The sequence below is a fragment of the Mus pahari genome, chromosome 7, assembly GCF_900095145.1.
Source record: "Mus pahari chromosome 7, PAHARI_EIJ_v1.1, whole genome shotgun sequence".
In the NCBI taxonomy this organism is placed as follows: domain Eukaryota; kingdom Metazoa; phylum Chordata; class Mammalia; order Rodentia; family Muridae; genus Mus; species Mus pahari.
In genome coordinates this window covers 111,523,700-111,537,033 of record NC_034596.1, presented here as the reverse complement: position 1 = coordinate 111,537,033, position 13,334 = coordinate 111,523,700, and the positions used below count along the sequence as shown (strand labels likewise).

Below are 13,334 nucleotides of genomic sequence, written 5' to 3'. Positions count from 1 at the left end.
GCCAGAGGCATCTGGAAGAGTCCAGAGAGAGCAGGAAGAGAAAGAGGTAGACTGGATGTGGCCAGCCTAGTCATCACGCCCAGGGCTATCTGTGAGAGAAGGGAGAGGGGCCAGAGATAGAGAATAGAGGGAGCCCAGCGGGGAGAGCAGGGGAGTGGGGAGGGGGGGAGCCTTGTCTTTATTCAGAGAACAGAACAGGTATCTGGGAGGAGAGAAGCCTGGGGAGGTGAGAAGCCAGCATGCTAGGGTGGAGGCTTTGAGATGTGTGGCAGGTCTTGTGATGCTGAGGGAGCCTGGAGGCCAGCACGGGCTTCAATCTGCAGCCACAGGGGCCATGTGTCCTTCGGCCAGAGGTCAGGGAACTTCTGGCAGATGGGAACTGGTTTCACAAGTTTCTGAGGAATGCTGGCTTTTATCTAATGAAGAGAAATCCTCCTGTCGTTCAGGTTGAGCTTGAGCAAACCAGAATCACCTGCAATGTAGAACCAGATGTGTCTAAGTGATGGAAAATCCTAGCTATCCACAGCCCAGCATCCACTGGAGTTCTGCTCTGGCTTCCAGGCCCATTCTATTCTTTGTATAAATAGGTCTGAGCAAAAGAGCAGAATCACATTTGGTTTTGCTTTTAGATCACGTGTTATGGAGCAGAATACTTCTAGTAGGTATGAATGCCTGCCCTAGCGACCATTTGATCTCATTCTGATTTAACCACCACTTCCATTGTCCATGAATCAGCATTCAGCACTGAGGGAATTAAACAGCAGGAAAGACAGATCAACAACCATGGACCCGTCCCATGTGGTTTAAGGAAGAGATGTCTGCTTACACATTTAAAACAGAAAAACAGAACTAAGATACACTGACCTGGAGAATGATATTTACAGGAGAGTCTGATTAAAACACAAGTACATTACATCGTGGGATAGAATCCACATATAACCTATACATGCACAAAATCTCACAGATTTTGTACCTGGGGCTCTGCAGAAATGGTATTTTCTTGAAAGCAAATAAATTGCAACGTGTTTCCAGAGTATCAGAGAAGTGTCCAGGCAGAACTAAGGCCTCTGTGACCCCAAGATAGAGATCCTAGCCTACAAAAAAAAAAACTGTTAGAAAGTGGTGATGGGGGGGGGGAGCCAGTCTGGGGACTGAGTACCTCAGAGCACCTCTTCTTGAGCATCTTTATAACTTCTTTGTTTCAGGTGAACCTCACAGAACTGAAAACCTTCCCCAACCCCCCAAATGCTGTTACCAATGTAACCGCAGCTGTGATGGTCCTATTGGCCCCCCGAGGCAGAGTGCCAAAAGACCGAAGTTGGAAAGCAGCTAAAATCTTCATGGGGAAGGTATGACCAGCCAGAGTGACAGGAAGAAAATCAAAATCACGTGGCCAGTGTTCTGTTATAGATACACTTGACAGCAAAAAATGTTTAAATCAATTTTAAGTCAAAAGACACATCTCCATCTCTGGTCAATGTCAGTAGCCACGGCTCCCTAGACTGTTGTCTAGCTTTTGCTGGCCAAGTTGGAGGTTAGCACGGGGTGGTGGTGTAGCTAAGTCAATGCCAGCAGCAGGTGGAAGGTTGCTAATTATTTGCAAAATTATGAAAGAGGCTAAGTGTAGGAGGGAGAAAATTACACAGATTTCTTAGGCTGGAAAAAAAAATGTTACTAATGTACAAGGAAGTGAGGCAGAGGGGCTTTGGGGTGTGCGGTTCCCCCTTTTCTTTCCTGCCTTTCTTTTCTTCAAACCGTGAGCACCTCCTGCGCTGGTACAGAATGTTTTACCCTGGGATAGGAGCGGTTTTAAACGTGTCCATTGCTAATTCTAACTTCGTACTGTAAAGGCTGAAAGAGCCAAGCAGTAGGATAAATGCAGCTTGCCAATTGTGCCTTTGTAATGCAAGTCCTAAAAGCCGATTTTAACTTTTGATCTTGGAATTTTCTCTGCAGCCAGAATGGGCTCATTGCAGTAAGTCCTTTTGCTTTACAGGTTGATGACTTCCTACAAGCGTTAATTAACTACGATAAAGAGCACATTCCAGAGAACTGTCTAAAAGTAGTAAATGAACAATATTTGAAAGACCCAGAGTTTAACCCAAACCTGATTCGGACCAAATCTTTTGCAGCGGCTGGTCTCTGTGCCTGGGTCATCAACATCATCAGGTTTTACGAGGTAGCCATCTCTCTGATGCTGCTGCTTGGTACTGTCCACCGAGGGCTATGAAGGTCAATTTCTAAAACTGTTGCCTCTTTTTTGTCAATTGGATCTCTATATACAATGTATTGTGATCTTTTAAATCCCCTTTACCCTCTCTCCCCTCCGCACTGAGTTTAACTACTTACTAAAGCATGGCAGCTTATCTGTTGCTACATTGTTAAAGAAAGTAGCACCCCCTTACCTGGCAACCATTAATTCTCAATAGCTTATCCTGCTATTAAACATTTTATTACCAACTTTGTTATAGGTACATTGAGTTGAAAAACATAACTATTTGCTTTAGTGTTTAAATGACATTGATTTTGCCTTTTGTAATTTGAGGAAAATGTAAAGCCAGTCATACTGTCATTTCTCCAAATGATCATCATAAAATCTGGCTGTCCCCTGCACCGCGTAGGGCCTGTTGAAGTAGGACTCTTATTCTCTGTCTCCCAACATGGAAACGTTCACACAGGGTTTATACAAGTCCCAGTACATTCATGGCCTCTCTCTACAGTTTAGTGCCTGAGTGCTAAGTTCTGTTTGTTTCCTGGAGACAATAGGGGAAATGAATTGGAGCTATAGTATGGCTATATTGTGCTGTTCTCCATAGGATAACACTTGATCTGCCCTGATTCTCCAACCATCCATTCAAACAATATACACATGAGGTAGTCAGGAACTTAAAACAGAATTCCAACCATGTGCTTGTCTTGTGCACAACAGTTTAGCATGAGTGGTTAAAAGGGTAGGGATATCTCTCCCTGCCCCTTCATTCAGAGCATTTTTCCATCCTTGGCCCTCTGCCTCTCAGGCTACACTTCACCTTTGCTTGGTTAGATAGCTCTCATGGGGGTTAACCATTTTAGGACAACTGATTTTAGTATATTGATGGGGTTTGACTTATGTAACATTTTATACAAGGATTTATCGCTCTAAAGTCCAGAATCAGTGAGTATTGGGAAATCAGGGAGCATGCGGGAGGCTGAGTCAGCTGAGGTAGTGAATGGCAAGGAAACAAAGGGCCCATTGCTCTCTCTCCACTCCAGGGATTTATGCTGGAGTGTGGGGTTGGAGGGTTACTGTCCTCTTTGTATCTGCTTTCCCTTCTAAATAAAGCCCATGTGGATTTTCAGGTTTATTGTGATGTGGAGCCCAAACGCCAGGCATTGGCCCAAACAAACTTGGACCTGGCTGCAGCTACTGAAAAGCTGGAGGCTGTAAGGAGGAAGCTCGTGGTGAGTGTCACCTAGAAAACCAATATTCCCATGAGGAGGTTTCCACACCAACCTTAGAATCCTGCCTGTCTATACTCCAGCAAACAGAAACAAACGTGGCCTTGCACGAGCCTGTTCATGGACAGACTAACCTTGTAGACATTTCTTATTTGCTGTGTGCAAACAAGTGCAAACTACCATCCCTTGTTCCTGTACTTTAACAGATTCCCCAGTCTAGTAGAAGGAGCAAAGTGGTCCCTGGAATTGAAATCAAGGCAGACTTACTGGGTGGGGCCTGCCATTTATAGTTCTACCTATACAAGTTAGTTAACCTCTGGTAACATAGATTTTCTCATCTATGGCTTGGTATAAACTAAGCACACTCCTTATTCAAAATCTAAAATGCTTCAAAGTCCAACACTCTTTGGTGTTACCATGATGTCCCAAATGGAGCATTTTGGATATCCACTCTTTTGTTGTTGTTGGGTTTTTTTTGTTTGTTTGTTTTGTTTTGTTTTTTGAGACAGGGTTTCTCTGTGTAACCCTGGCTGTCCTGGAACTCACTCTGTAGACCAGGCTGGCCTCGAACTCAGAAATCTGCCTGCCTCTGCCTCCCTAGTGCTGGGATTAAAGGTGTGCGTCACCACGCCTGGCCCGATATCCACTTTTTTAAATTAAGAATGTTCAGCCTATAAAATCTATGCAAGTATTCAAAAGTCTGACATGTGCAGGACTTTGAACTTGTATAATAATAGCATCTAGATACATAGATTGCAATGATTAAATGCATAATTTAAATTTAAGAATTTAGCATGGGGTCAAGTTTACATACTCAGTGCTTGGGAATATTTATACCTATGAATACTGTCACTGTTGCTAGTTTTAAAAACATACCCACGAGTCTTTTGGTGTGACATTCTAAGCATATACAAATGCAACTTCAGTGCCAAGCACTACAGCCAGGGAGATTAGAAAGCTAGATAGTGAAAACATAGTTGACATGCCCTTTGAAAGCTGCCTAGGAGTCACAGTGATGAGGACAGGAAAGGCGTTCCTGCAGGGATGAAGGACCAAGGGAAGATGCAGGGGGATTCCTGAAGAATCACAATAGGCAAGGGCACTAAGACAGATGCAGGGACACTGACAGCAGGAAAGGTTGAAGGCAGGGAAGGATGAAAGGCATTTGCAAAGATGAGCAAAGGCCTTCTTAGCCTTTCATGCTACAGAAGTTCAGTTTTATCTGACTGGAAAAGATTTTAATAGGTTAATGACAACATCAAATAGCTTCTCAACAGCTGAGAGGATGCTGGAAGGAAAGATGTCTAAGGACTGAAAAGCAAGTTCAAAGGCAACCAGAGAGGGCTTTGTGGGGGACCTCTGCTGGGGCAGGGACAGTTGTGGCAGAGGGCCAAGGTGGAATCACAGCTAGCTGACATATGTGAAGAGCAGGAGGGAGAAATGTGGACACAGAGAGGGTGAGGTGCGCGGCAGGGAAGCACATAGAAGCTCCAGCAGATTGACAGCTCACAGAAGCCCGCCCGCCTCCAGGTTCCCTTCTGTCATTTGAGAGGAAAACAGCGGCCTCTCATGAGGATGTAAGTGAGTATTGGGGTGGCCTGACCTCGAGTCTGCCTTCTGTGAGGAGAACCAGTGTCCTTTATTTGTGAGACCCTCTCCCTCCTCACATGACACTCTTTTAGCTGGAATGACTTGGCCAAGGCCTAGATACATATTTGCTCCAGGATTCACTGAATTGACCCCCTGTCTCTTGAATTTGAATATGAGCAAAGGAAATGTAATGGGTGAAGTGGTTTTCACAGACCATGTGGTATTGTCCAAGAGCTGATGTCCAGAGTTGATCCTCTACAGCTCCTGCTTCCAAGGCCCTGTTGAGCTCTGCAAATATTTCCTCCTCACCCCCACCCCACCTCCATCTTGAAGGCCCTGCCAGTCATTTCCAGGACATTCAGCTGAAGATGGCTAACAGAGGCTCTGTCCTCTCTGCCTGCTGGATTAAGAGACCCTTTGGTATGCGGCAAACAGGATATTTTATAGACCCAACTCCCATTATTTTCCTATAGAAAGTCCATGTGGTGGTGGTCAGGACTTTGAGAATTTTCTATTGAGAGCATATTGGAATGCTTGGGGTGGTAAGTGTGTGCACCAGGCTTGCCATGTGAATGTGTGAAGAAAGAGCAAGGAAGGCTTAAGGGTACACTGCAAGCTGTAAAGTGTCAGTGGCCACATAGGCTTTTTATAAAACGTACACTATACCTGCTGTGTTAGTGGACACTACTGCTCAACTTGATAAAAAAAAAGGGGGGGGGCATTTTCTCATAGAGATTCTTCTAAAAAATTTCAAGGCAAGTTATAAAAATCAGAGTGAGATCAACTTTCCAAGGCAGAGACCAAAGCAGTGGCTCCCAGGATATCCCAGGAATACCTTGAGGTGTGCCTGTCTGTTGCAAGGCCTCTCTGTGACAATGGTTTGTGTAAGATGTCCAGTAATCCCAGAAGATTTCTCCTCCAACAACTCTCTAAGTAATTCATACCCTCCTCTCTGCTGGGGAACCCATTCAATAGACCTTCACTACCCCACCTCACCCAGATCTCCTGACCACACCCTCCTGCCCAGCCAGCATGCTCTTCCATCATACCCAAGGACTGGTGGAATAGAACCAGGTCAACAGCAAAGATAGCTCTATCTATCTATGCTACAGAAGTCTAGGGTAAACATGTATGAAAATTATTTCCACCACCATTCTCAACAAAATGTAGAAAATGTTACCTATTCTTAATGGTTTTCTGTAGCCATTAGAAGAAATGTAATGTTCATAGGGAAAGTGATGATGCTCAACTGACCATGGAGCTGACTGTGATAATGCAAAGATTAGTTTGTAGAACTAATAACCTTTTGGAATAGGCTGCAGGATGCTGGGAGGTGTTTAGATGGGCAGTTTTCAGACTCAGTACATATATTGATAAGCCTCAGAGCTAAATACTCAACAGAGAAGGACTGAGTAAAGCTGAAATGTCTACTAAAATGTAGTTCCCTCAAGCCCTGGGTGAGGATGGATTTCTAGGAGGCAGCAAGTTCCTCCAAGGTTTATGTTCCTCCCAGGGCCACAGGGCTATCTATGCTAGGGACCTATGCAGAGTTTCAGCCAGTGATACATAGTACATAAGATCCAAACCCAGGAAAATCCTAGCCTCTGCTGGGTTTCATGTCTCCACCATCTCATTGTGCCTCCTTTCTGGGTTTTCCTTGCTCCTGATCTTAAGCCAAGTGTCTTGCTTGGAGCAGTAGGGATTTTCTGAGAGATGGACCTATCTGGGCTGCCCTGCAAGTTCATTCAGACCAGTGTGTTATCTCTGTGTCTATTTCTAGGTTTAGAATAAAAGACGGCCTTATAGTGAAGACTGAGTGAAAAAAATTGCTAAGTTCAGTAGAAGAAAGGCTACCATGCTCTGTCATCTATCATCTATCTATCTATCTATCTATCTATCTATCTATCTATCTATCTATCTATCTATCTATCTATCTATCATCTATCTATCATTATCATCTATCATTTATCATCTGTCTATCATCTGTCTGTATATCCATTTATCTATAATCATCATCATCAATCATCTAGGGGTAAGTGCATGAACACACACACACACACACACACACACACACACACATGCACACATGCTTTAGTGCATACATATCTGGAGGTCATTCCAGGTGTCAGCTCTCACCTTCTACCTTGTTTAAGGCAGGATCTCTTGTTTGCTGATGCATGTGTGGCAGACAGAGATTCTCCACTCCTTGCCTCTCATCTTGATGAAGGAGTGAGATTACAAATGCATGCTGCTACACCAAACTTTACCTGATTGCTAGGGACCTGAGCTCATGTCCTCACTCTTGTTCAGCTACTTCTGAGTCTTCTCCACAGCCATCTGTCACGTATCTTAAACAAGACTTAAGGGTGACTAGAAAGGAAACTTCTACTCAGGCTCTTTAGAGTAGTGTCTTTCAAAGTGTGTTCCCAGACCAGTAGTAACACATGTCACATGGGGACTGGTTTAGAACTACAGATCCTTTGACCTGTGTTCAAATGGAGTCAGAAATATGTTAGTCAATCCCAGTAATCAGTATGTTTAAACAGGAAGTGGCATGAGTCTATAAGCCCTCAAATCCATGGCTGATGCTACAGCTTGCACAGGCATCAGCATTTTATAAAGCTAGTTTTGTTGTTGCTCGTTTGTTTTTGAGACAGAGTCTCACTATGTAGTTGCTTATTGCTTATAATGGTGCACTTCATGACTTGCACTTCTACTGCAATACAAATGTACAAGAATGAATAATGTCAAATCTGTGAGAATTGGAGACATCTATGTTCTACTGGAAAATAAGACCAAAATAAACATTATAGACCTATTGCAGGTTATTATAATAAAAACTTAGCTTCCAGTACTTGGGAGGCAGAGGCAGATGGACCTTTGTGAGTTCAAGGCCTTTCTAGTCTTCAGAATGAGTTCCAGGACAGCCAAAGCTACATAGTGAGACTTTATCCCAAAGAATAAGTAAGGGTCAGGAGAGGTGGCTCAGGAGGTAGGAGTTTTTCTTGATGAAGTTGTTGTTCTTCCAGAGGACTTGGGCTCAGTTCCTAGTACCCACCCTAGGAAACTCACAATACTCTGTGACTTTAGCTCCCGGAGATGCAATGCCCCAGGTCTGTGTGGGCACCAGTATGTGTATACACATACCCAGGTGCACACATACACACACTTACCAGTAATCTTAAAATAATAAAGCAACAAACAGGTTGTGTTTCACTGCAAGTTTTATCAAGAGATCTTAGAAACTTGCATGTACTTATAAAAGCAGTGTTATAAGTCTTAGGTCTCTGAGAACTTATTAGTAATAAGATGGGCACAGTGAGGTATCTCATAACCATGTGACATCTTTTTGGCTGTATGGGAACTCTATAAAATGTCTTAAGCTACAAACAAAAATCACATGACTAAAAGGAAGTATGTTTGGCCTCTCAAGAAATGCGAAAGCCCCCATAATGTCTCTTGGAAACCCTCATGAACTGACACTGACTCATCCTGCTTCTCCTGTAAGAGTCTTTGACCTTTCACGATTCAGTTTGCTTTTCTGCATCCAGGGTTGGAGATAGATGGATGGTCTCCCTCTAAATGAAGCAACCCCCATGAGTCTTAACCCGGAAGAGAAATCCAGTGAGTCAGATTGATGTGGTCTGAAGGGGTCCAGTAACTGACATTTTCCTTCCTTCTGTCAGTTTTGTGCAGAATGAAGAGTTGGAAGGTGTAAAAGCACAGGTGTCCCCGAGCCAGGCATGGGCACATACCTATAACACCAACACTCAAAAGGCAGAGGGAGGGCAGTTGAGAGATCAAACAAGTCTGAGCTACTGAGTAAGATAGTCTCCGCTCTAAACTAATAAATGGCATAGTTACTCCTGGAGGATGGGATTATGTATCCATCAGAGGGGTTGGCACTCAGTGTATTTGAATCTTAGGGATTATCACTCGATTCAGTTTCTCTGAATCAAATGTGCACCTCGCCCAGGAGAGAGGAAGCAGGAAATAGTTTGCCATATAGCAAGCGACTGTCTAGGGTGCCTGTGACATATTAGTCACCATCATAGCTTCCTTTCTTCCATAAATACGCAAGGTACAAGAGCAATGGAAAGAAGGGGATTCGTTCTGAGTCATCAGATGCCTTCCAGGGGCTGTAAGGTTTGTTATAGCTAAAAACATTTCTGAAGTTGATTTTGACTCCTTCTTTTAGGATCTGGATCATAATCTGAGCAGACTCACAGCTTCATTTGAAAAGGCAACAGCTGAGAAGGTCCGGTGTCAGGAAGAAGTGAATCAAACCAATAAGACGATCGACCTAGCCAACAAACTTGTCAGTGAACTTGAGGCAAGTTTTCTTCAAAACTCTCACGAAATATTCAGGCTGATGATTTTGGATTGGATGGTCATTTGTTCTCAGTGACTAACTAAACATAGTATTGGAGAATATTTAATCACTACCCAGACTTAAGGATACAAGTTACCAGAAGGAGAAAGCCAACAACCCAGACACGGAGGTATATTCTTATGAGCTCAGCATTTGGGATTTGGAAGCAGGAGAACCTGTAGTTTAAAGTCATCCTCAGGTACAAAGCAAGTTCAAGGTCATAGTGACTAGTACCAGACTCTGCCTGAAAACAAAGCAAAAATGACCAATCAGTTACACGCGCGCGCGCGCGCACACACACACACACACACACACACACACACACACACACACACAGGTATGAATGTATGTATCCATGTCAAAACAGTCAAAACAGACACTGGTTTCTATACTATTTTCTACCACCAAAAGAAAGGAAGAAAGAAAGGAAAGGAAAGGAAAGGAAAGGAAAGGAAAGGAAAGGAAAGGAAAGGAAAGGAAAGGAAAGGAAAGGAAAGGAAAGAACTGTTACAGAGTTAGAACTGAGCGACTAGCTTTATACTTTATTTCATGACTTTTCAGTACTATAAATGCAACATGGAGCCCCATGCCTTCAGAATGACTGTTCTAACTCTAGAGAAGTCCACTGGGATGTGCAGATGTTGTGTCTGGTTAAGTATGTCTGTTTTATTTGCAATTTTTTATAATAACATTTTAATTAAAAAAATAACCAGTTTTGTCAGGATTTAGTTGTGTTTCAGCCACTTTGAGATGATGAGGTGTGCTGACTGGCAGGTCATCCACTCATTTTTTCCCACCTTTTTTTCTCTTCGGTGGTTTTCCCTAAAATACAGAGTTCAGGGCACCTGCTAGGCCGTTTGCCACTGACTGACACCAGCAGACCATCCTATTATACTAAAACTGACCGTTTATGTTTGTGGTGTTCACTTTTCTTATGGGTGACTGGCACACTAAAATGAATGGCTTTCTACCAGTAAAAGTCTTCAAGTAATTCTCATTAACTCTCCCTTGTATGAGCATGCACAGTTGAATATGACCTCAGATAAGTGATAAGTTGCTGATACCAAATTTTATTTGTTCTGTTATATCACATTAAATGACTGACACAAGTCTTTGAAGCTCTTCTATTCTGTTTTCTTGTACCATAAATGGGGATTTGGGTAATGCATGGAGTGCATTCTCCATGTGCAATTGTGATGAGTCTCATGTTTCCTATGAAAATTAAAAAAAAAAAAATCAAGAAACTTAGGTAGGCATTTTCCAACTAAGACAGTAGGAATATGGGCAGTTGTAATTGCTGGTGAGACTATAGGGACATTGTGACTGCCCTGCATTGTTTGTTGGAATGTAAAATAGATCGTCCTCTTTAGAAAAAAAAAAAACACTTTGGCAACTCCTCAAAATGTTAAACATACAGTTTTCACATGATTTAGCAGGTACAATCATTGGTATATGCCCTGAAGAAATTAAAACAAGTTCCCACATGAAAACTTTGATGTCATTATTTATCAGTCTTTACAGTATTCCAAATTAGGAAGAACTCAGATTCATCAGAAACTGCACAAAAATATACCCATGCAGTGCCATAGCACGGAGAAACCTCGAGAAAACCTTGCTAACAAACTAACAAAGACCCAGATGTATGAAACTCCTAAAGTAGGCAAGCTTGTGAAGACAAAGGAGTTATCAAAGGCTGGATGTGTTGCTAGGGCTCAGAAAAGAATCTCTGGGGTGGAGGAGGGGGAAGCAAGAAGAGTGTTGTACAGTTACACAGTGGGGAAGGTTATGCAAGTGTATGAGTGCACTGAAAACTCAGCTATGTGCTTTAAAAAGTAAACTTCATAGTAGAAGAATTGTATCTCAATGATGCTGTCTAAGCATAAGGTACACTAGGCTCCAGGATGGTAGGGTATCAATATTGGTATATGAATGCTTATAAGTATACAACCTGAAAATACATTACTAAGAAGCATATGGCCATCTTACTAAAGATGCCTTTAGATAGGAAGTATATAGCAGTCGTTGGAATGCATTTAGGTGAAATTGATAGAAAACTTGATTTTTAGTTGCTTAGACATAGTTTTTATATTACCTAGGGCAGACAATGGTAAGTGTTCACTAAGGTGATTAATGGCGAGATAATTCTCTCTTTCCGTACTTCTCTGTGCCAGGCACGTGGCCAGTGGCCTTATGGTTTTTGCCTCTTGCCCCAAGATAGCTGCTACAGTCTATTGCATACTCCTCTGAACACTTCCTTTTTGTTGGGGACATGCATTACAATTTCAAATTCATACATGGAGAAAGAAAAAATAGGTATCTGAGATTTTCTCTTTTTATAAAACACCTAGCTTTCCTGGAAAGTGGTCTAGCAAACTCCCACTTAAATGTATTTATTGAACTAGACTGGCCACTCCTAACTGCAAAATTGGCTAGAAAACCAAGAGATGGAATTATTGTTGGCTCACTCAATCACAGTCTACATCGTGAGGGGTTGGACACTTGGTCATCTTAGCATGAAAAAGATCTGAGGGAACAGAAGTCCACAGTGGCCTGTTTTTTTATGACTATATTAGGCTAGCTGTTCTGCCCCCCCCACACACACACACCTAAACACACACTTTCCTACCCCCACACGCACACACACACACATTTCTGAAATAGTCTAACTCTCCAGCCCAGGCTAGCCTTACAGTGTAACTGATAGTGTCTTCTGATTCATGGTGATCCTCCTGCCACAGCTTCCTAAATACTTGTATTTCAAGCATGAGCCATCACACCAACCTTATACTGTTTTCTAAAACCCAATTTAAACTAGCTACAACTTTAGTGCACCAAGCTTCTGAAGCTCATGTTACAGTGTGAGCACAAGGTTCTCCTGTGTACACTCTCAGTCCCAGCAATCTCCTCTTGGGCTTCTGGCCAAAACCTTTTAAGCTTTGGATTGGCCTTAGTGTCTCATGGCATCTCACAAACAGCCAGTTCATTGGAGAGTCTGTGGTTCTGCTGTGGAAGTCAGTCTTACTGCTTCTCACCTTCCTTGCTGGTCCTCATCGCCAGCATCTCCCTAGAGTATGTCCCATGCTCCTCATTGCTCACTGACATCTGTTTCTCTCCTTGCAGTTGAGAAGCAGTGTAAAGACCTGTGGCTTTTGGCCTTCTCCTCCTCAGGGCCTGCACAGTTCTATATTACAGGTGGCTAACTCCTTAATTCTTTGTCAAAAGCTCTTTTCAGCATATGGTTCTCTCAGACCTTAGTGTGTTGGTGCATTCAGCTTGCCCTCTTCGAGTTCACACTCACACACTCACAGAGCTCTATGGTGCTTCTTGCTTCCTCTGTACTACACTTTCTCATACAATCTCATAGCACAGATATCCACATATGACAAGGTACATTCTCCCTTTCATTTTGGCAAATTCATATATAAATGTAGTGTGTATAGGTCATAGCTACTCCAACTTCTTCTAGACCCTTCCCCCAACATTTTCCCAACTTTGTCTTCTCTTCTTCCTCCTCTTTTTGTTTTATTACACACTAAGTCCAGTTAGTACTGCCCAAGTGAGCACAGATGTAGGGCCTTTCACTGGATCATGAGCAGCCTACCATGGACTATATGAAAACAAAAGCAGATAAAGAAAGCTCACTCTCCTGCCTTCAACATCTTTCACTTGTCAAAAGCTCCTCAGTGAGAGGTGGAACCTTGTGAGACCCTCTGCTACCCTTGCTGAGTGTCGACTGGCTTGATCTTGTTCGGGTCTTGTTCTGGCAACCATGGCTGCTGTGAGTTCATGAGTACAAGCATCCTGTGATGCTGTCAGGCCTGGATCCTCCCTGACTTCTGGCTGTTACAGTCTTTCTGCCCAATCTTTCATGATATTCCCAGAGTCGTGTGTGTGTGTGTGTGTGTGTGTGTGTGTGTGTGTGTGTGTGTGTGTG

General features: G+C 43.0%; 1 protein-coding gene across 1 annotated transcript in view; it reads left to right on the top strand.

The window, feature by feature from the left end:
- Dnah11 (dynein axonemal heavy chain 11) overlaps positions 1–13,334 on the top strand; it is a 302,790-nt gene that overhangs the window by 203,208 nt on the left and 86,248 nt on the right. The window contains exons 59-62 of the mRNA XM_021201453.2: positions 1,206–1,349; positions 1,997–2,179; positions 3,340–3,441; positions 9,227–9,361. Coding sequence (XP_021057112.1) covers positions 1,206–1,349; positions 1,997–2,179; positions 3,340–3,441; positions 9,227–9,361 — 564 coding nt within the window. The remainder of the gene's footprint in view (positions 1–1,205; positions 1,350–1,996; positions 2,180–3,339; positions 3,442–9,226; positions 9,362–13,334) is intronic.